This window comes from Amphiura filiformis, chromosome 16 (genome assembly GCF_039555335.1).
Source record: "Amphiura filiformis chromosome 16, Afil_fr2py, whole genome shotgun sequence".
Taxonomy (NCBI): Eukaryota; Metazoa; Echinodermata; class Ophiuroidea; order Amphilepidida; family Amphiuridae; genus Amphiura; species Amphiura filiformis.
Genome location: NC_092643.1, coordinates 9,226,236 through 9,249,803, shown reverse-complemented (window position 1 = coordinate 9,249,803; position 23,568 = coordinate 9,226,236). Strand labels below are relative to the sequence as shown.

At 37.2% G+C, this 23,568-nt stretch overlaps 1 protein-coding gene across 1 annotated transcript in view; it reads right to left on the bottom strand.

Annotated features, from left to right (window-relative positions):
• Positions 1 to 8,578: 8,578 nt before the first annotated feature.
• The window catches only part of LOC140135508 (cholesterol 24-hydroxylase-like), a 45,317-nt gene continuing 30,327 nt past the window's right edge, over positions 8,579 to 23,568 (bottom strand). The window contains exons 6-14 of the mRNA XM_072157032.1: positions 21,501 to 21,639; positions 19,665 to 19,775; positions 18,228 to 18,459; positions 15,574 to 15,646; positions 14,273 to 14,357; positions 12,923 to 13,033; positions 10,359 to 10,444; positions 9,466 to 9,532; positions 8,579 to 8,745 (exon numbers count right to left, since the gene is read on the bottom strand). Of these exons, the coding sequence (XP_072013133.1) occupies positions 8,605 to 8,745; positions 9,466 to 9,532; positions 10,359 to 10,444; positions 12,923 to 13,033; positions 14,273 to 14,357; positions 15,574 to 15,646; positions 18,228 to 18,459; positions 19,665 to 19,775; positions 21,501 to 21,639 (1,045 nt within the window). The 3' untranslated portion in view covers positions 8,579 to 8,604. The remainder of the gene's footprint in view (positions 8,746 to 9,465; positions 9,533 to 10,358; positions 10,445 to 12,922; positions 13,034 to 14,272; positions 14,358 to 15,573; positions 15,647 to 18,227; positions 18,460 to 19,664; positions 19,776 to 21,500; positions 21,640 to 23,568) is intronic.

Here is a 23,568-nt window from a genome sequence, read left to right as displayed (position 1 = left end):
TTTTGATACACTTTTGATACAGTTTTTTATACACTTTTGATACAGTTTTTCAAATTTCAAAATTGGTCCAATCAAGCTCAAATTCAACAAGAATTATCCTTACATGATCTAAACATATTTGCAAACATTAATGACCCCAAAGTGAAGGGGTCAAAGGTCAAATTTTGAAATTAGTCTAATCAAGCTCAAATTCAACACTGCCCTCTACTGCTAATGCTGACCTCTAGCACTTTCCCCATCACGGAGCAGCTCAATGCACTTTCCCTATCAACGCTCAAAATTACAACGCAATAGGATAAATGTGTGAGAAAGTCTTGCAAAAAAGAAGCAAAACCCAACCAAAATGGAACATACATACATCAGAGGGCCTGCTTGGAATGCAGTGCTTGTCACTGAAGTTGTTACCCTCAATAAAGAGACAAAAAGGCTACCAATAACATCTACTATACAGGCATGTGCTATATTCATGCTTAATACATACATACATTGAGGCCCTATATATAATATATAGTAAGCTTACCTTATCAGAACAAAGTCAGATATTTCCTCTTTAATCACAGTCCCTGATTACAACTACATTGTACTAATGTGCAGTCTACAAGCATGTTTGTATCTTCATCATGATAAATAAAACACCATAATTTGCTCTAAAATACAGTACATTTCCAAATGCAAATCCTGGTGTTAACTGCATACATGCCACATGGGCAAATTTGAAAATGATGAGTCATTATCTAGACATGTGATCAGTTATTGATACAGTTTTGATACACTACAAAAGGTCAGTTTATGAAAGCCCAATTTGATACACTTTTGATATACCTATAGCCACCCAAAATAAACTAAGTCCAATTTAATACGCTTTTGATACACTAAAAAATAGGCAAAGTCCAATTTAATACACTTTTGATACACTGTATGCAGCCAGAATTTGACTAAGTCCAATTTGATACACTTTTGATATACCTCTAGACACCAAAAATTAACTAAGTTCAATTTGATACACTTTACATACACTAAAAAACAGGCAAAGTCCAATTTAATACACTTTTGATACACTGTATGCAGCCAGAATTTGACTAAGTCCAATTTGATACACTTTTGATATACATCTAGCACCAAAAAGTTCACTTTGATACACTTTACATACACTGAAAAACTGCAAAGTTCAATTTGATACACTTTTGATACACCACAAGCATGGCCAAAATTAACTAAGTTCAAATTTGATACACTTTTGATACATTTTTGATACAGTTAGGTGGTATTTGATACAGTTTTGATACCTTATATTTTCAGTTGATACATTTTCAATACACCCTTTGTATATCAAAACTGTATTAAATTGCTGTTTGATACAGTTTTAATACACTTTGATACACTTTTGATACACTTCTTGCTGTATAGAATTTCTGCTAGGGAATATTCGGGTGTTTGTCCCTTTGATATGCATCCATGTAGCCAGCCTCTTGTTCATCCGATGCAAAAATCGGCTATTCCATTTTAAACCCACACTACCCCTGTGGAAGAGTTTCAAATAGAATAGAAATTTGGGTAACTTCCATTTGAAATACTCACTCCAGTTGTAGAAGATATAAGCCATAATACAGGGGGAGTATGAGTTTCAAAATGATTAACCCTGACCAATTACATTTGAAAAACATACTCCCCCTGTGGAAGATATTTCCAAAATCTTCCACAGCGGTAGTGTGGATTTCAACTGGAATAGCCCAATGAAACTTCTATCCTGTTCAGGTTCCATGTTTCTAGAATAGAAGAAAACATAATACCCAGTGGAGTATCATGGGTTACTTATATGTGAGTGGACGCGGCGAATCAGCCGTAAACTCGGCAAATTGTATTCTGAGTTAAAATGTAAAATGTATGTGAAGGTCGTATTCATAGGTGTATCAATTCGTTGCGACAAGTATCTTATCAAACGCTGTTTAAATCAATTAATAATACTACTGCTGAAGAGGAAAATAAGCTTCTACCTATTTCTATAGAATAGTTTTTGTCTTTGTTTGCTTTGGCTAAATCCTATTCAAGTGGTAGATAACAAAGCATTGTATTTTGTCTAGGTATGTATAATCAACAATGAACAATGAGAGGATATTTCTGAACCTCGTTGACTTGGGGATGATTTGAAATGACCGCCAATTATGACTGTTGGATATTTATTACCAGAAATGTAGAAAGAGACACATGTAGAACCGATCAAAAATACAATTTTGTCGAAGGAACAGAGTTCAACAAATCATAACCCCGCTTTTGGATATCGTTTGAAGTCAAATGATATACCATTTTAAAGCTTATGGTATATATTTGCTAAACACGAAATAAAACAAAATTGACCGGGGCCGACTTTACGGCTGATTAGCGCGTCCAGTCACATATGGGGGGGTAGAACTTTTCAGGGGGGGGCAAGGATATAACTTTTCCAGTGAGTCCATGATTATGGTAAAAAAGTAACTCTAGGCCTACTTGGACAATTGTGCATTAACAATTTAGGCCTAAATGATACACTATTTTGGTTCATAATCAGGTTTAATATGGGTTTAAAACGGGGCAAAAAGAGATGCCCACTGCAATATTTCTGTCCGGTATATACATCTGGCCAGCCAGGTAAGCTGCCCTACTGATATGAATGCTTGATGTTACGTGCAGATTATGCCTAATCAACAGTTCCACCCCCTGGCTATGCCTCTGTATGATATAATGCACAGATGTCAGGAGAAAGTCCTGCCTGCAGATTCCAAGAACCAATATAAATGTCCACATTTTGGGAAAAGAATGTAATATTTTACAATTATTACTCCCCCCCCCAACTTCTTTTCCACAATCCCCCTCCTCTCCCTTTAAAAAAACATGGTGCAGCTACTACAAATTATTATAACAAGCAGTATTTTGACCCATGGCCCTCAAAAATAGCCACAAAACGGCCGGCCCCACACGATCATACAGGAGGAAAATATCCACTTATTCCATTTACACTTTCCAACATTTGTATAACGTCATAGTGGCACGGGGGGCATGCCCCCAATCGATTGCAAAATTTAGAAAATCCCATTGGGAAATTGCCACAAAATGGCTTGTGCCCCCCCACCCCAATCAGAACCTGTAATCATTGTGAGATGAGTTAATATGGAAATATGAATTTGAAGAAGGGCTTTCTTGGGGCATCATGGTTTTTGGTATGGGAGTGGTTCTCATTGTGAGATGAATTGATTATGAATTTCAAAAAAGGCTATGAAGTTGACTAAAGGTTAATTTTCTCTTTGTACAGAACTTGATCATTTGTTGTTAGGCAAAGTGATTTTCAATCATTCAGCATGTTCAGTCAGCGCAGCATTTCTTTGTTGTCAAATGTCAAAGATATACGGATTTGATATTTAGCAACTTTGGGTCACAATGAATAGAATGACAATGTGCCATTGTTGTTTTCCAAGTCCCATTCTAAGTATGGATAGAATGTGTTCTGACTTTTAAACAAATGTTAGGCAAAGTGATTTTCAATCATTCAGTTGGCACGTCCAGCATTCCTTTTGGGAAATGTCAAAGATAATACGGATTTGATATTTAGCAACTTTGGGTCACAATGAATAGAATGACAATGAGACATTATATTATTGTTTTCTAAGTATGCGTGGGATATGAACTTTCATATACAATTCCACTAAATTCTAAAATTAATAGAATTACATACCTAAGTTGATAACTTGTTGTGGCAAAGTGAATTTCAATTCGTTCATTCTATCAAGGCATTGTCCCTTTTGTATATTGTTAAATGTCAATGATATGGATTTGACATTTAGCAATTGCATCACCAGAATGACAATAAGTGAGCACTGGGTAGATCCTTCATGTAATTATTTTGTGTAAGCTAATCCTAACCCTAAGCCTACTCCTAATCATAACCCTAATCCTAAACCTAAACTAACCCTAACCTTAACCCTAATTTCATGTAAAATTACATGAAGGAATAACCAAGCACTAGCTTTGCCATTGTTGTTTTCTAAGGGGGAAGTCATTTTCTTCAGAAGAGTGTCCATGTAAATAGGGATAGTACAGGGCCAATATTTTTATGACCCCATTGACTGAAGCATTGATGTAGCCAGGGGGCAGGGGTAGAGGTTTTGGCACCAATCCAGCTTGAAATGTGGGGGGGGGACCAAAATTGTTAAAAAGTGGCTGAAAAGAACACAAAAATTGTCCCCCTGTACCACGGGATTGACGCCCATGGGTAGGGGTAGCTTGAGAAGACAAATAATATGAGAATATTTTTATAAAAATCGGAGCAGTTTTCAGGTTGTGACCCCCAGGGTTTTCTTTAAGCATTTTGCTGAAGGGGTATTTTCAAATTTTTTGGACCCTTCTTCTGAAGGAGTCCAAAACATTGCCCAAGGGGTATTTTTTTTATTTTGAAAGACATTTATTACTAGAGTCAATAGAATCTGGGTACACAGCGAATAGCTATCTGCTAACCATATTTTGACCTTTTGACCCCAAAGTAAACATTGACCTTTGGGGTCATAAATAATTTTAACATGTTTAGAATGTCGTAAGAATCGTTCCTGTTAAATTTGAGCTCGATTGGGCCAATTTATACATTTTTTTGCAAATTTGACGTTTTGACCTCCTTAATAACCTTTGACCCCAATATTAAAAAAACCTCATATACACCGAGAAAATGCATTGTTACAGTTTAAATAAAAAAAATCTAATATGCTTAGTTATGGAGATAAAAATTCTTGGAAGTTATTTAGCTTAAAACCGGAAATGACGCCTAAATAACCTTTGACCCAAAAAATAAAAATACAGTGCATACATCGGGTAACACTAATGCATATATGAAGTTTATGTCACTCTAGTCTGGTTACGTTTTGAGATTAAAAAAATGAACATATTTGATAATTTTTGGTTTTTGACCGGAAGCGACCCCTTAATGACCTTTGACCCCGAAACTGTAGACATCCCAAAGACCCTGGTTGGTAGCAATGCATGTGTGCTAATGACAACACTCTGCTATGTAATTTGTAAAAACAGTGATTTTTTGAATATTTGTAGCTTTCAGACCAGAAATGACCCCCTTAATGACCTTTGACCCCTTATCTGTGAACATCCTATAGACACCGACCAAAGTCAAGTCACATGACCTAAGTTATCACCATCACATGTTATTTGTGGCAGAAGATACATTTTATAGTAAAAATAGCATTTTTGCCATTGTGAGTAGGTCAAAGGTCAAATGGAGTTCAATGTCATGTCACATATGGGGACATGGTCAGTGGTGTTTGTGACCAAGTATGGTCAAAATCGGTCAAAGCATAACAGAGCTAAGGCGAAACGTGACAAGTCACACAAAATGTCACGTTTTGCTAAGAAAAAGGAAAAAAATGTTTTTGACCACTGTAGCTAGGTCAAAGGTCACAGCCAGTTCAAGGTCAAATGGAAGTTTTGGACTAGCCCAGTGGTCATTTGGGTCAAGTATGGTTGAAATCTGCCGATGCCGAAACAAGAATTGGCGTAAGACAGAACACAGCAAATTTGCAAATTCGCTGTGTAACAATGCATGTATTTATGGAGTTACCGTAAGCAATTTCTCTGAATAAGGTGCATGAATCACATAGAATTATAATATTATCATAATCCCGGATCATAATAAATTGGGGTCAAATGATTCAATGCTTTAGATGTAGACCCCCATGCCATATCACCCCAAATGAAAATGGAACCACTTATAAAGTTGGCATTAGTAATTTGTCGTGGTGGGGGTACTCAAGTTTGGTTTGGGTAGGGGGGTGCCGCTGTGAATTCAACATTTTCGGCGAAATTTCGCACACATTTTTACACATTTTAGGGAAATTTCATAAACTTTGACTACAGGAGGCAAAATTGGGCTATTTTCCGAAACAAATAGAAAATAAATGCACAATATCCGGTGTTTCTATATTCAAATCATGCAATATTTGAACATGTACGTTTTCAAGATTTTGTACGCGTTGGAATTTGAATTTGGACTTTGGATTTGAAGGGGTCGATCCGCAAAGTATGTGAACGCGTAAATATGTGTGATTTGTGCATTAAAGTAAACCCTGGTGACCCCTGTGGAGACCAAATCATGACCTTCATGAGAAGTTTTGCTCCAATGTGGGATGCTGGCCACCCTGATATTTTAAAATTGTTAGGCCTTTTTTTGTACTTTTTAGCCCATTTCTTACCATTTTCATCCAAGTCCCCCCAAAAAGTTGCCTTGTCCCCTTCCCCCCCCATCTAAAAAGTCCTGACTACTCCAATCATTGGCATACCCAAAGAGAAAAAGGGGTAGCTGGCCTCCTGTGAGAAGTCTTGCCCCTCCCCTACTGACTCTACTGGCATGAGGTACATACCCATTTTGTGACCCCATCATACAGACATTAGTTTATATTTCATGACTATCCCTTCTCGATCTCAATACGCAAACACAATGTCAAAACTATTCAGCTATCAGTATATTTTAATATTGCTGTCTATATTCAGTCACTATGTAGTGTACCAATTTATAGCACTTGCTTTTATAAGGGGGCAAGGGGCTGAATTTAAGTAATTTTTCATTGTAGTATATTTATTGTAGAAAGTCATGCACGTATATTGAGGGGGCTTTGGGAGTGCAAGCTGCCTGGGGTAAAAGCAGGGGCAGCAAAAAGGAAGGGGCGGCAGAAAGAGAATTATTTTAAAAAAAGGGCGGAAAAATTGTAAAAAATGTTTAAAAATTGTGAAACAAATGGAATTATACATTAAAAAATGTGTTTTTATATTGCTATCGCTTATTATCCTTTTCACTTTTGCAAACCATCCAAAAAATATTGGGTAAACCTTTTTGCGCTGTTGATGAATGGAGCGGCAAAATTCAACTTTTCTCTAGCCTCCCCCTGGTAGGAGCGGCCTAGGTACACCACTGAAAGTGGGGGATGAAAGTTGAAGTGCAAGCCCCAAGGTGTGGGGCCCAGGGGCGGGGTCTCACTAAAGGTCTTTTCATGCATCACTACATCTGCGGTGAATTTAATACCGATATGCTACCTGATCCAGTTCACTCTGGCTAAAGTCATATTTTTTCAAAATTGAGTTTATATCAGTCCAAATCCGATGCTAATTACTTATTTTTTTACAATAGTTACAATATTTTTCAACATGTTCATAGTCTAACTATATGGCAAACTATTATAACCCTAACCTATTTCTGGCTATATCTCAGTTTTGTTTTTTATCGACATTAGCCTGAGTGGACTAAATCTGGTCACATATAAGCTCATATATATATATATATATATATATATATATATATATATATATATATATATTTATCATTTTCTGCCACAACTCAATGCAACCCACTGAAAATCCTGTTAAAACGAATTTAACTTTATTGTGATAAAGGAAGAGACTGCAATACATGTAACACAACTCATCGCAATGCAGATGCAGTGAAGCTTGAACGGACCTTTATGTTTCTGTTTTCTACTAGTCCTCTGGGCCAGTGAGATTGAACCTGTGATAAATGTACTGGCCTAGCTTTCTCAATAGTTTCTACTGCAAATTAAAAAAAACAACTGACAACCAAGTAATTCTGTAGCATTTTAATCATGAAGTGCCTTTGTTCTTCTATAGCCAATAGGATCAGTGACGTAGGGGTCATGGCGCAATGGGCAGAGCCGTAGCCACGGGGTGCAATGGCCCAAATTTGCAAATGTATAAAAAAAGTCCCAAAATTTAAGAATATGTGAGCGTTGCGAGCCAAAAAAACCCCTTTTTTATAAAGCTTTTTTAGGTCAAAAAGGTCCAAATTTGGGAAAGAAAGTCCACTTTTCACAAAATTGCCCCCCTTTGGAAAAAAGTCCACTTTTTCAAAATCAGCACCCCCTCACAAAAAATCCTGGTTACGGACAGGCCTGCGCATGGGGTAGGCCTAAAGGATACAGAATGCACTTCCCCAATTCCACACACAACAATTTGTACAATTACTACAAATTTGGTTATGATCAAGTTATATTTTGGTCTTAATAAAAACATTTTACATTTAAGCCGTGGACCACTCTGCAAAGAGGGTAAACACATACACACCCCTGTGCACTTTAGTTTCTCGGCTGTATAAACACTTTACATCCATCCTTTGGCTTGAGTGTTATTTCACTAAGTATTTTGAATTCTGTTTCCTGGTACAAGCTCACAGTGGAATGCTTGAATCAGTCATACATTACCCCCCCCCCACCACCACCACCACCACGCACACCCACAAACCAAACACTTTAGTTTCTAGGCTGTATAAACACATTACATCCATCCTTTGGCTTGAGTGTTATCTCATGGAGTACATTGAATTCTTGTCCTGGTACAAGCTCACAGTGGAATGCTTGAATCAGTCATATATTACCCCCCCCACCACGCACACCCACAACCCAAACACTTTAGTTTCTAGGCTGTATAAACACATTACATCCATCCTTTGGCTTGAGTGTTATCTCATGGAGTACATTGAATTCTTGTCCTGGTACAAGCTCACAGTGGAATGCTTGAATCAGTCATATATTACTCCCCCCCACCACGCACACCCACAACCCAAACACTTTAGTTTCTAGGCTGTATAAAAACTTTACATCCATCCTTTGGCTTGAGTGTTATTTCGCTGAGTACTTTGAATTCTTGTCCTGGTACAAGTTCACAGTGGAATGCTTGAATCAGTCTAGCTAGAATCACCCTAGCCTCAATCTGCAGAGAAATATGAAGAAAGGGATAAAATGTAGTTCATTTCCACAAAATGCTAATAGGCCAATTGAGCTACAGCACATTATGGAAACTTTGGGGTCTCATAACTTCTAAATTGTTGGTTTTAAAGTATATAAAAGTATACATATTTAGAATGGAAATGACTGAAACAAAAAATTTCTTGAGTAAAAAAAAAATTTATTCATTTTTAAAAACTAGATAAAAATATCCAGAACAAATTTTTTATTTTTTGAATTTTGATCAACTTAACCAAAATATTTGAAATTTTGGTGAAAATTAGGCTTTTTTTATGATTTTTTGGTCAAAATTTAGCATTTTAAAACCATTTTTTGTGCAAATTTCTCAAAGTTGGTCAAAATTCAAAATAATGAAAAATAGTATTAAATTTTTTTTTCCTCAAGAAATTTCTGGTTACAGTGACCGAAAAAAATTTGAGCCAAAAATCCTGTTTTTTGGATTTTCTCCCAAACTGAACATTTTTGCTCAAATTTGGCCTCACAGATGGATTCATCAAGTCATTTCTATTCTAAATATGTATACTTTAGACCAACAATTTAGTTATGAGGTCCAAAAGTTTCCATAATTCCATAGTTTAGACTACCCTTAAGTACACCATTGAGTATTACAATCATGCAAAAACTAAAAATTCAAGGAAAATTGAGGGCATTTGTAAGCAAATTGCACATTATTGCTTTAACTTACCAAGGCAAAATGCTGTCCTATACAGTTACGTGCCCCAAGTGAAAAGGGAAAGTAGGTAAAGTGTGTCCTGAAAATGAAAAATAAAATAAACTAAATTCAGTCCAATTATACAAATGAGCTAATTAATATTCAAATAATATAATATTCAGAATATTTAGATGTAACTATACAGCACCAGAGGTCATCATACTCCATCACCCTGCCAAGTTCAAAGTTTATATGCTGTTGTGTTTAAGCTCATTAACATTCATATGCAGATAACATTACACAAACTTAAACAGCACACACAAGCTCATCATACTCTTTCACCTTTAAGACGGTAGAGTCACTAGAGCGCACTATTTTCGGGCGCATGGGGACAAAGTGAATTCAGGGGAAAAATCAGCCAATTTTATGCATAAATACAGTAAAAAGTGGAAATATTTGTAATTTTGGGTTTTACTGGGGGGAAACAGGGGCCAAGAGTTCCGACTGGGGTATCCCCCATGCTCCTCGTGGCGCCGCCACTGCAAAAGCAGTTTAATTATGTTGCTTTCTCCAGCACAGGCTTGGTCAGATGACCAATCATCCATCTAAAGTAAATGAAACAAACAAACCAAAGAAAACATTAACGCGCTGGATTTGTATACGCTCTCCCCGCTTGCTCGCTTGTCGCTCATGTGTGTCGCTTGCGTGTCGCTCCCACCATTCACCTGCTCTCGCGTTTTAATCATGTTTTAACTGTTTCTCTTGTGTAGGCCTCACAACACTATTATTGTCACCTGACGAAGGGCGAGGCCCGAAAATTCGTGTAATAAATATTCTTTTACGACATTATAATTACTCTTCTACGTGTTTGCTTTCTTCATTAAATGTCGACGCAGTTAATTTTCTACAAAGAAAACATTACTTACACCTCATCACTAGTAAACCTGTCTGGGTCAAACTCATCCGGATTATGGAAATATTCCTCCATTCGTCCAAGTCCAAACATTGAAATCTGTCATTGTGGGCAAGATATAAGTAAAATACTTATTAGTGACTCGTCATCAACACTGTTATAAGTGGTACACATTCAAGCAAAATTAAGTTGAAAATAAGGTTTCCAGGCCCATATTTCAAAATCAAACTAATATTGCAATGAATATCTCATTTTACTTGATTTTCTGATTTGGCAAAGCACTGATATCTATATAAATAAAAGAGAGTCGCTAAATCTTGTCCAGAAGCAGGCTCCGAGATGCTTTCACTTCCAGCTCTGATTTTTTCGTAGATCGATCGGGTACATATTGCCATTAAACCATCTGACGTTCATTTTTGCAAAACTATTCAATCACTATGGAAATAACAAAAAAATTGGTCGGTTGCTAGGCCGTTGAGGTCAATAACCTTATGGGTCAGGCATGACAGCAAAGCGCGTCAAATGCAAGCGACGCCCAACACGCGTGTAAGTGGTGAGTCACGCACCTGCGGCAGACGCTGGCGTCATTCAGCGCATGGCGGCGCATGGTATAGACGCACTTAATGTTGGCTTACCGCGAGTAGGCATATGTATGTGTATGTGACTGACTGCTTCTCTGAGACAGTGGCGGATCCAGGAATTGGGAGGGGGGGGGCACACTCGAAGTTTTTGCCGCCACTTTTTTGAATGCCACGAAGCACAATTGTGTCGCGCGCCGTGCAGCCGGCTGTGTCCCCTCAGAATTGGAAACTTGGTCAAAGCAAAGGCCTTGAAGCCATTTCGGGGGATCATTGGGTGTAGGCCTAAGCTGATGAAAAGGGGGTCATTGGGTGACAGATTTGCAGAAAAGTCCACTTTTCAGAGGGAATGTTAAAATGTAGCCAACAGAGTCGGTTCAACTGTTCAGTATAGCCCGAAAAGATTAAATGTTAGGGGCGTGGGTGAGCCCACTTTAGTTTTATACCATTATAACCCGAAATTGAAACGTTTTCTAGCAACCTCTTCTAACATTAATGTTTTATGTTTGTTGGGAGTTTGGGATAAAGTTAAAATCAACCATTTAGTCACGAGCTGTTTCAAAATAAATCTGAGGGATTGTGTGAGTAACAACATTAACACAGGTATGGATATTCACTTAAAGTTTAGCTTTTTTAATATGACAGGAGCTAACTAACATTATGATTATCAAGCTACGCTAACATGATCATTTACTATACTGTATGAATAATCTACACCAAGACACCATGATTATCATCACCGTTTACCATGTTTACTAACCACTCCCGTTTACTAACCGCTCCCGTTTACTCAACTAGCGGGGATAAAAAGACTAGTTTTCGTCTGACGTCATCTGTCAATCAAACTCGATCACGGTTTGTTTACAATTATTGTCGTGATGATATGAGTTGCTGAACGCGGCGGTGAAACCGGGTGCCTTATTGTTAATTTTGCACCTACAAACATACAAACCATCTCAAAAGTTAGGTCATTATAGTTGGAAACTTTCTCTCGTGAAGGCACCATGTCAACAATGCCTAGTAAAGTTGCTTTTTGCCTTATAAAAGTAAGTAATTTTCGCCATTTTCTGCTATTCCTTTTCTCCGATCGGCACCAGATAAATCGACCTTCCTTGTACGCGCAATTAACCAATCATGGATCATTGAGAATTTGAATGACAGTGATGTCAGACTCAAACTAGTCTTTTTATCTTTGTCTTTCATTATAAGTGATAGTACCTTTAATAAATTATCATTCTGTGGAAAACTTTATTCAGTTTTACAATTAACTTTTCCTGTGCAAGTTTCACTCATGTTGCATGTTTATTTGGGATATTCCGGTTGAAATCCATACACCCCTATGGAAGACATGACCTTAACCACCCACACAGGGTGTAGATTTCAAATGGAATCACCCATTCAGGTAATTCTTCAGTCTTGGAACCTCTCCCATGAGTACCTTCTCTTGAATTCCGACCTGCCTCTTCTTAGTAAGCGTCATGATGTTGCTTCTCTGTGTCACTTATTTAAAATCTTTGCCAATCTTTGTTCTTTTCCCAACCCTTTCCAGCCTCATCCCAGACCGGTCTACGAAACCTCAATTCCCGGGCTGTTCAAGTTCCTTTCCGCCGCCTTTCATTGTCCCAGAGATCATTTTATCCGTTTGCCTCCTCCATCTGGAATTATCTCCCTGATGCTATTGTCAATGCTTCTTCCCTCCAGGCCTTCAAATTGGTCATTCAGTCCCACCTCCTATAACCAGTTCACTTAATTTATTTTTGTTTTATTTTATTCTGTATTGATTATATGTATTTTCTAGTAATGTTTTGATTTTAATGTAAGGGCAATCCTTCAATTTATTGTGTAATCAGTATTGGATCTGCCTGGCCTTGTGCCAAATGTTATAAATAAAAAAGCCCACTTGAATTTCACACTCCCTCTGTGGAAGATTAAGGTCATGTCTTATATAGGGAGTGTATGGATTTCAACTAGAATATCGCATTTTGCTAATAATACTTGCCAGTATCAATGAGTCTGCTGGTATATTGTGCCCCATGACCTGTACATCACTCTTTAGTTCTCGCATTGTACCAGCTACTGGTGTCCATATCCTCAAGCTCTCTTTTAGTACCTATAAAATGAAAACAATATTTACGATTTTACAAAACGGTTTGACATTCTTACTGAACTGCCAAAAAGCTTCTGGTTTGCCATTATTGCTGAACTTCCACAATAGTGGACCCATATCAAAAATCAAAAATTTCAGCCAAATTGTTTCCAATTTTTTTGGTAAATTTTGAATATTTGGCTACAGTACATTTTGCTATTTTTAGGAAAAAATTGGGAAATTTCAATCCATGTAACAAAATTGACCTAGAAAAGGGGTCATTGAAATACCAAATGGTTGTAACATCATGATGAAAACAATTCTGTGTGATAAATACGCATTGCATTGCACCTTTGACGCAATTAGTGCGTTGCACCATGAAGTATGTCTAATTGCACCTATGGTCTGTGAGTATTGCCCATTTAGCTTCAGGTGTATTTCGAACAAAAGCTGACTCAGATACCCCCAATTTTGGCCTCGTGTGTATCAAGATGGCGGTCAAGTCCAAGTTTTCTAATTTTTAAACCAGAACTAAATTAAACCATAGTTAAAATAAACCATAATTTAAACTAACCAGAACTAAAATAAACCATTATTAAAATTATGTGGTAGGACTATACAAAACATAAAAAGTTGCAGCAGATGAAACAATGTGAATTGTAATATTAAATTACTACAACTTGCTTGATCAAATTCAGGCCTGGGCGCACACTGGTCACTGACAAGGAGGTATCATGCATGACCATGATGTCTCAAAAACCACCCTACACATGAATTTGCGATATCTGGAAAAGCGCCCCAAACAAGTATGACAAGTGCAATTTTCAACCCAAAACAAGTATTGACATTATTTTTACTCTCCTTCCCATAGACAAGTCATTTTTTTGACCTCAAACTCTTTCACAACAAAATTCCAAATTTAATAACTTACGAACTAACTAACCTTTATAATTGTCTCAAAGGGCTGTTAACAATGTGATTAATTGTGCAAGGTATATGTATAAACTTTTTCTTAAATTTCCAAGTTTTAGATAACCCTATTCACAATACATTCATAAAGTGTCTGATCATGAGAAAAGGCCCTTTTTATGTACGTCTTTGGTTATGCATGATACCCATTGCCTCTTGATCAATGACCAGTTTTCAAGACCTCTTTATATAATTTTTTATGTTTTTAAAAACATTTTGAGCAAATCAAAACAAAAAAATTTAAAAATGTTTTTTAAACAAACTATTTTGTGTTTGCTGGATATGTTGTCTTACCTGCATCATATATCCCATTTTATTTATATCTTCATATGTCACATCCACACGCTCACCCAGTACTGCATCCACTTCAGTTTTAAGTCTAAATTGAAAATAAATAACAAGCAAACAAATTACAACAGCCCTACCAACTTAGGGCCAGTGGCCACGAGAAGTCATTCATCCTAAATATTTAAGATTTGTAAATTGTAGGTCTTTTTGAACTTTTTAGCACACTTTTGACAATTTTCATCAAATTTCCAATGGACAGAAAAAACTTGAATGTTTGAAAAAGTTCAGTACCTAGTATTGCAGGCTGCATCTGACCTTTATGTGAAACCCTGGGGTTGCTGATTTGGGATTCTTAGTCAGTGGGAGTGGTCTAGTTCGTAGACACATTTCTGATTGGACAATCGCATGATTTGGTGTCGTCTATCAGGCCGTGAGCGACCCCACGTCATCATGCGTCTTGATAATGCGTAACATGTGTGTAGAGGTGCGCGTATGTATCGCGCTGGATGCGTAGAATAGTGCGGAATATGCGAACGCGCTAGCAATACGCGCAACACAATACATGAAGTTGTAAACAAGTTTCGCTCATTTTATAATGAGGGAGTTTTTATGATGATAACTTAGTTTTGCTTAAAAATTTGTTTACAGTTATTAAAATAATATTTAACTGACTAAGAATGAGAATAAACGATAAGAATTTTTATTTTGCCTATCCTCTACCTATGATAGACGACAGGCAGGTCCAATATTTTTATCTAATTGGATAGGGATGTGCCGCTGGGACTTACCTCCGAAATCATATTCAATTGTCTGGACTTAATTAAATCATCAAATGTAACAATGCTTTGTTAGAATCATGAATTTATAATGAAATGAAGCAGTTCAAAATGGACAAAATGCAAAAAAATTAAGGGATCTGATATTAACGTTTAGCGACGTTTTCACATATTTTTTGTGGGAGCTGAGAGTACACCAGAACTATCGAATTGCATTCTGAATACGAAGAATGTCCTTCTGATATCAAATTCCACAGGGGGTTAGGATTTCAATTGGAACAGCCCAATCAACTGCTAGCTTCTGATCGGTATAATAATAATTTAGGTCATTTTGGTTCACAAAAAATGACAGAAATGGCAACAATGTTCATGCCTTGTTGTAAGCATAGACACACAGAGGGACAAACAGATCAACTTGAAATTTGCCTAGCTCTTCCCTTCCCTCTTAAAGTTCTGACAATACCACTCACAGACAGACAGAGAGACAAACAAATAGACAGAGATAGTCACACCAGTCAGTATTATTAATACCTGTGTAATATTTCTGGATGTCTACACAATGCAATGACAGTGAAGGACAGCATATTGGCAGTTGTTTCTTGACCTGGATAAGATAGAAGAAACTAACAAGATTTGTCAAGATCTAAAATTACCTTGGTAACAATTTATTCTAAGTATACAATTACTGGAGCATTTTTTGAGCTTTTATTCCTTAGTTTTGATCCTTGAAGTACAAGCTAAAATTTAACTTATTCACTTATTTGCTCAGCTCAAACGTAAATACATTATTTTTTATTGCACAGACTCTGCAAAGGAAAACATAATATGTGACAAGAGTCACATGTTGGCAATTTTCAGTTAGACGCTTTTTACATCATTTTCTTGAAGTTTACGAATGCTACATTTTGATGCAAACCCCATTAAAATCGGACATCTGGTTACCGAGTTATGAGCAATTTATGGCTGAAAACAATATAAAACAAAAGAATTTGAACAATATTTTTGCCAATATCTCAAAAACAATATTTGCAACATCCGAATCATTCTCCTCGCGATCATGTCACATATTATTATGACAATACCAGACGCATGGTGAATACCACTCAAGGATAGATGTAGACAGAGAATGCGGACAGCCCTTCTAACATGCAAGAAAGAAAATAGTTACATACCTTGTAGAAGCATTTACCATAATGAAAGAGATATAAATACCGTAAAAACTTGATAGTTGGCATATGCGCTTACTATCGAGCGCTTTTAAAAACATGAAATTGTACCAAAGTTCAGCACTTTACCAACTGAGCTAAATGAGTTGAGACACACATTTGCAGGTTTACTTGTTCATATATAACTATGTGTGCTCAAAACCCTTTACACTTTTGTGGATGGGGCTCTTCATGTTTGCATGTTTTAAAAGCGAAGGCTTGATAGTAAGCACATATGCTAACTATCAAGTTCTTACAGTATTGCTAAATATAAGATCACTGCTGGAACTCATATCTCTCAGTCCAACTGCCTGCGGAGCCAATCTCATAAGCAGAGAAATGGAAAATGCTCAGTAAAAAGATCTTTGTTGAAACATGTCTTTCCTGCATCAACCTGGGAAAACAAATTCTAAATGGGTTATTCCATTTCAAATCTGCAAACATGCCTATGGAAGATTTAAGAAAAGTTTTCCACAGAGGGACTACATTTTTCATGTGGAATTGGCTAGGGTTAATTATTTTGAAACTCATACTCTCCCCGTATATGGCTTTACATATATTTTCCAACCACAACTGAAACAAGTGTTTAAGTTACCCAATTGTCTATTATATTTTAAACCCATACTCCCTCTACAGAAGAATGAACTAACTATTCCACAGGGGGAGTGTGTATTTCAAATGGGCAAGCCACTTCAAGTAACCAGTCCACCTGCAATAGAATAATATTATAGAATAATATTAAATTCTTACAGGTCTTTTATTTTCAATTTCGTTTTAGTAAACATTGCCTGCCGACTCATAGCAGACACACCCTACCCCCCCCAGAATATTTCACCGGATTCACATTGATCTCAGGGGGGTCAGATTTTAGGATCCAAATCCAGACAAATCTCATGCTTATAGATAAAACATCTACCGTATTCGTTCCAATAAGCGCCCATGCCACAATAAGCGCCCACCTACGGTATTTTCAATTCGCTTAAGGTTACCATTAATGTTGAAGTGACAGAAAGGCGTTGATACAGTGAAATAGCTGGAAGACTACAAGTCCTGTGTAAACTTGAACGTCTGAGGACCCTTTTATAAAATACGTAAATTCATCTCTAATAAATGCCCCGTACGAAAAAATTAGGTAAACCAGGTGAAAAATAAGCGCCCACCCAAAATGACTTTGTTAAGCGCCCTGGGCGCTTATTGGAATGAAAACGGTAATTGAGCTACATTCCAGTTGAAATCCATACAACTTCTGTGGAAGACATGACCTTAATCCTCATTTGAAACCTGCACTCCCTGTTTGTTAACCGGATTGAACACTTGCGAGGCCAGCTTTGGTTTTGTTGTGCGTGCCAGAGTAGCCAATGCAACCACATTGAATAACCTGAGATGAATCCTGGATCAAGAATGGATACCATTTAGGCACCAGAAACAAATTTGTTGGATTTTTGGATCGACCGTCGCTGCTGCTTTGATGCTTGTTATTAATGAGTTAACCACTAATTAGTGCTAAATTAATGCTAACTTTATAGTGGTCAATATCAATACAGGCAAATATTCATAAGTTATAACAATTAACATTGGTTCATTAACTAATTTCATAAATAATAAGGATCGACCAAGCATCGATGTTCGATCAAAAGATCGAACTAATTTGTTTCTATTGCCTTAACAACAACGTGTGACCAGGCTGGTGAGCAGCTTGAGGAGGAGGTGCCTGGCTGTTGTGGCTGCATATATAATGGTTTTTCAACCCGCTGTTGAGATTACTGACTAGTGTTGTTTGAGCACAGAACAATGGTCAATTTGGCACATTCTGTTTGAGACCCCACTAAATTCACAAGACGGGTACTCAGCTGTGAAAAGGGTGATTGTTTCAAACGCGGTGTCATTGCAAAGAAAAATATAGATGCTTGAAAAAACTTTCCAAACCATTGTTGAGGAGTTTATAAGCCCTATAACACATTGCAAAATTCCTTCACTTACCTGCAACAAAGAATGTTGCAAACTGATCAATCATGACCTCCATTTTCTCTTCATCATTGCCCTCCACTTCCTGTCCAGCCTTGATAATATAAGTTAATACATCTTCTGGTACATCGCCCCTGTTTATATCATCTATGCGCTTATTGATGCACTCTCTTCCGGTGTCACGGATCGTTTGAACAGCATTACGCACATCTTGACGGAATTTGCGAGCACTGCTGCGCATATCCATCTGACCAAGTAGTAACAAGGAGCAAATCATAAAGTTTGAGTGAAGTTATTCAACTTATGTGTCATGCAATAAATGTATCAATAAATGTATCAGTATTATTAGTATAAAATTATCAATGTAATTAGCAGTCAAGTTAGCTCAATCGATAAGGCGTTCGACTATGGTGCGAGAGGTTGCAGGTTCGAACCCTGGTGGTGCCAAGTATGCTCTCGTGGAAAATTGAGCTAGCTTGAAATTCCCCTGGACAAGGAACTTGCTGCTAATTTGTCTTGTTGTAACCCGTATTTAACCTCGGGAGCTGATCCTGGTTGCGAAGGTTATTTGTGGAATGTCTGGGGGTGTGTGCTCTTGATGCAGCAAAGTCCCTGAATTGTTGTTTAATGGTTTATGGAATGATGTGGGCCGTAGTAGTCAGCGACAACCTGTAAAGTGTGCTGAGGCTTGTGGATCAACGTCTAGGCGTTGTGCCTATGCGTAGCGCATTATAAATCACTGCGCTTTTTTTTTTATCAATATTTATATTACCAACTCAATCGGTATTCATTCCTCCAACATTTATTTATACAGATGCAGTCATTCATTCATACGGAAGTATTCATTCATTCATTCATTACTTCCCATTCCTGAAAAATACAACACTAATTTTTGGGGATCAAGTTCTGCCAAATGAAACATAGCTCAATCCTAATCAGCTATATAGTCCTACCTGGATTGATAAAAGAAAAAGTTCACTATTTTACTAATTTCTTGAGAAAAGAGCCAAAAACATGACTTTTCAGCATGTTTTCTGGCAATTGAGTTACAAAAATCACAGACTTGGAACAAGTCTAAGCATTAAAAATCTTGAGTATATGCCAAAATTTTGCTCTAATTTTCACTTTTATTGTGTTACTTTAATTAAATGGTTGGTTATAAGAATGAAACATGTCTTTTCCAAAAATTAGAATGCATAAACTGAAATTAGTCTTAGTACAAGTCTTTGGGCTTGATTGTCACAGCATATGAAAAACCGCACCCTAAAAATGCATGTTTTTTGCCCTTATTTCCAAAAAGTGGTGAAATATTAAAATTTGACTTTTATTGCTAGTTAGGACTAACTAAAGGATTAGGATTTAGCTATGTTTCATTTGGCAAAACAGGATAATATTTTTTTTTATTCAAAAAAATTAATTCTATATTTTTTGGAATAGGGAGTAGCTCCTTACCATTGAATAAGCTGTTGCCGATTTCCTCATACCACGAAGGGCAGTCAATATAGCTTGGTTGAAATAGGAGTTTTCATTCTCTATGATACCTAAGTCCAAACTAAATGCGACCTGTAGAATAAAACCAGTAATCATGTATATTTTTGATGGATTGAAGCAAGAAGGCCTATCTGCAATAGCTGCCAGGTGTAATATGTCTACAATATAGAATATAGAAATTGTCAAATTGTTATAGGGCAGCTTTTGCAGATAGGGCTTCACATACTAACCCTTCATTTTGTAACCATTTCTAAGTTTGTTCAGCTTATAATAACAAGACTCATAACACCATGTATTGATAAAGAATGGCATGCACGATTTTGGACACAGTGCTTACGCTAGTTGTGCATTGCGTAATGTGTGACTGACTTATGTGAATTTGCACGAAGCGTGAGTTGGGCCTTGATTGCGGCGTGCAGTAACAAAGCCGGATAATTTCCATCTTATATAAGCCAAACAAACTTTAACCAACCTCCTTCAGAAGGAGAATGCCCTCAAATGTGATAGAATGCACATATGAAGAGCTTTGTTGCAAAACCCCTTACATCCACTTTTGACTTTTTGAGAAAAACAGCTTTTTTTAATTGTGCAAGTATTACTTGTTCGATTTGATTCAATTTGGGATTGGATAAAGTGTTGATGAATAGAAACTAAAAGAATAGGTTTGGGACAATTTTCAAGGCTTCCTATTTATTTTATTATTTATTTTATATCGCACCTTTTGTGGATGTAAGGGGTTTTGCAACAAAATAAATTTACCCCTTTTCTAGAAACCCCCTTTGCAATCAAATTTGAGCCCATTTGTTTGCACTACATTATGTAACTTGACTAATGCTTTGAAAATCAAAAGAAAAATTGAAATATCTCATTTACTTTTTTAATTATGAATTTTTAATTAAATTAGGAAAATGGCATTTTTGGGTATTTCGAAGCTACACCTTTTGTTAATTAAATTGATTTTTTCAAACATAGTGACCCCAAAACAGTTCCTTTTGGTTTTAATAGGTAAAGAACATTCCAGGCTACCATTATACATCAAAAAATTTAAAACAAAACAATTCTATATTCATTTTAAGTTCAGATTTACGGAAATTCCCTAAGATTTCCCAAACGGGAAATATGCGATAACTCGGAAGGGAAGGTAGTATGAAGGTCAAATAACCACCAAAATGTGTATTTTTACCCACACTATAATATTATGCCAATAACTCAATTTGGCCAAAAGTGGATGTAAGGGGTTTTGAAACAAAGCTCTTCATATATGTGTGACAAAATATTTTCTACATACCCGAAACAAGTTCCACCCTACAAAAAAGCAAATATCTGACCGTGGACCAAATATTTCCTAAACAAACATATTAAGCGAAAGTTGGTTCCTTTTTGGACTCTATAGTTTGAATAATATACATGATCATAAACGCATCTTCTTTTAATTCTGTGATTCTTGATCTCTTACGGACCGGTCAGTGCGGTCACTATTTACACCATGGGAATGGAGGATTTCAATTTGTTTTGACAAAAAATTTTGCATTCTCCCTTCGCTTCCATTCAAAAAATCTGCATTCCCTCCTTATTTTATGAAATTTCTCCATTTAAAACTTAACATTTCCCCCTCTTTCCTGGCAAAAAAATTGCATTCCCCCCTCTTGCTCACCAAAATATTTCGCATTCCCCTAAAATCCTCCATCCCCAAGTGTTAATAATGACCACTCCCTTAACATGGGATGTACATACATTTTTGTACTGTCACCAAAAATACCCCTTCTCATATCTTTAAACTGCCGTTATATAACCCACCTTAGCAATCACATCAAGAGTGCATCTATTGAAGTGGTCAGCCAGTCTAACTTCTGTTTTACCATCTGCCTTGTCAGAAAGTTTTTCAATCAACAAGTTTGTACTGGCATTGAATGGTGTCATAAAATCTTTCAAAAATCTGAAAATAAATGTAAAATATATCCAAAGTTTTGATATGTGAAATACTTGTGTTGGGTATGAGTCTCCCTCAAACACTTCCAAATACAATGTCTGATCATTGGATCGTTTGGATGATGTCCCCTCTTTCCCTTCTCTTCTCCATTGCGGTGAGGTTGAGTCTCCTTAGTCGTTCTTCGTATGTAAGATGCTGGATACTCGGGATGAGCTTGGTTGCTCTTGCCTGCACCTTTTCGATGACCTTCTTGTCCTTTTCCATGTGCAGGCTCCATGCTTGCATAGCATAGTTGCATAGCATAGCACAGGCAATTTGTTCCAATTTTCCACCACTCTTTGACTGTAGAAATACTTCCTTGTGTCTAGTCTTGATCTTGATTTGGCCAGTTTTTGGGAGTGTCCTCTGGTGCCCTGGTAGTCTGCTTTCTGGAAAAGGGTATCTGGATTGATCCTGTCGATTTGATTCAGCTGCTTTGGAAGAATCAAGTCCTTTCAGCTTTTCTTTGACACAGTCGTTGGTAATTACAAATTCTTCAAGTTTCTCTTCTTCTGGTCCTGTGTAAATAGTTTCTGGTTCAGGTACATTCTGGTTCTCCACTGTAAAGACTGAAGCAAAAAGTCATTCAATGCTTCTGCTGTGGGCTGCCCTGGAGGTATTGTTTCTAAAGTGTCGGTTTTCAGTGGACCAACAGCGTCCTTTACTTTCTGTTTGGATCTCACGTAGGCGTAGAAGCTTTTAGAATCCTCCTTTATATTCTCTGCTAATTTCTTCTCAAAGTCTCTCTTTGCCTGTCTTACTTCATACTTTGCTTCTTTCTGGCATTTCTTGTAGTGCTCCAAGTTTCTATTAGTCTTTCTCTTCTGATAACTTTTCCAGGCTCTTTGTTTCCTGCGAACAAGTTTCTGTGCTTTTTTGGTCAACCACAGTGGTTTCTTTTTATTTCTTTGGATCTTCATTGGAACATGATCATGTATTACATTGTGCAATTATTGTTCTTTGGTATAGTTCCAAGCTTGTTCTGCTGATCTTGTTTCCAAATCTTGGTCCACTTTATTTGTCTCAGTTCGGCTTTCATTTGGTCAAAATTGGCATTTCTAAAGTCTCTCTTTGGCGGTGTTCACTGGTTTGACCAGGTAATTTGTATCCCAAATCAACATGCAGTGGTCGCTTGTGCCAAGGTGGGCTACAACTTGCACATCGTCAACCATATCTGGGTTTGAGGTTATCACCAGGTCGATCAAGGAATTCAGTCTAGTTGGCTTTGTAACATGTTGGGTCCATAAGTTGTCCAGGATAACATCCATGAAGGCTTCTGCTCTTCCTGATCCAGCTTGCATGATTTCCCAGTTAATTTCTCGGTAGTTAAGTCACCAATAACCATGATGTCTTTTTTCTCTTCTTTGAGGCTCTTTAATACCTGGTTCAGGCTATAATTTTGCTCATTGGTGTTGTATTGACTCCTATACATGATCCCCAGTAGCATATCAGCTTCCGTGCTTGGACATGAGATGTCACACCATAATGCATCCTCATGCTCTGCTAAAGCTGCATCTTCTCTCACCTGTACTTCTATCCCGTCCTTTGTTTACAATAGTATACCCCCATGTCCTTTGTACTGTCTGTCTAGTCTGGTAGCCAGGTATTTGAAGCTCTGCATTAGCAATATCTTGGTGAAGCCATGTCTCTACAATGCCTACTATATCTAGATCTTCTTCTTCAATGTGATATCTCAAATCGCCTCTCTTATTTGTAATACTTTGTGCGTTGCAGAAGGTGCATTTTAACTTCTTTCTTGTGCCATCCTCTGGTTGGTTACTTTTCCTACCAGTCTTTGGATTTCTGGCTGTACTGTGTTTTCTCTTGGCTGCTGGTCGTTTCCTTGTCTCGCCAGGTTTTTGGTCATCAAAACAATGTCTGTCTGCATCCACTGGT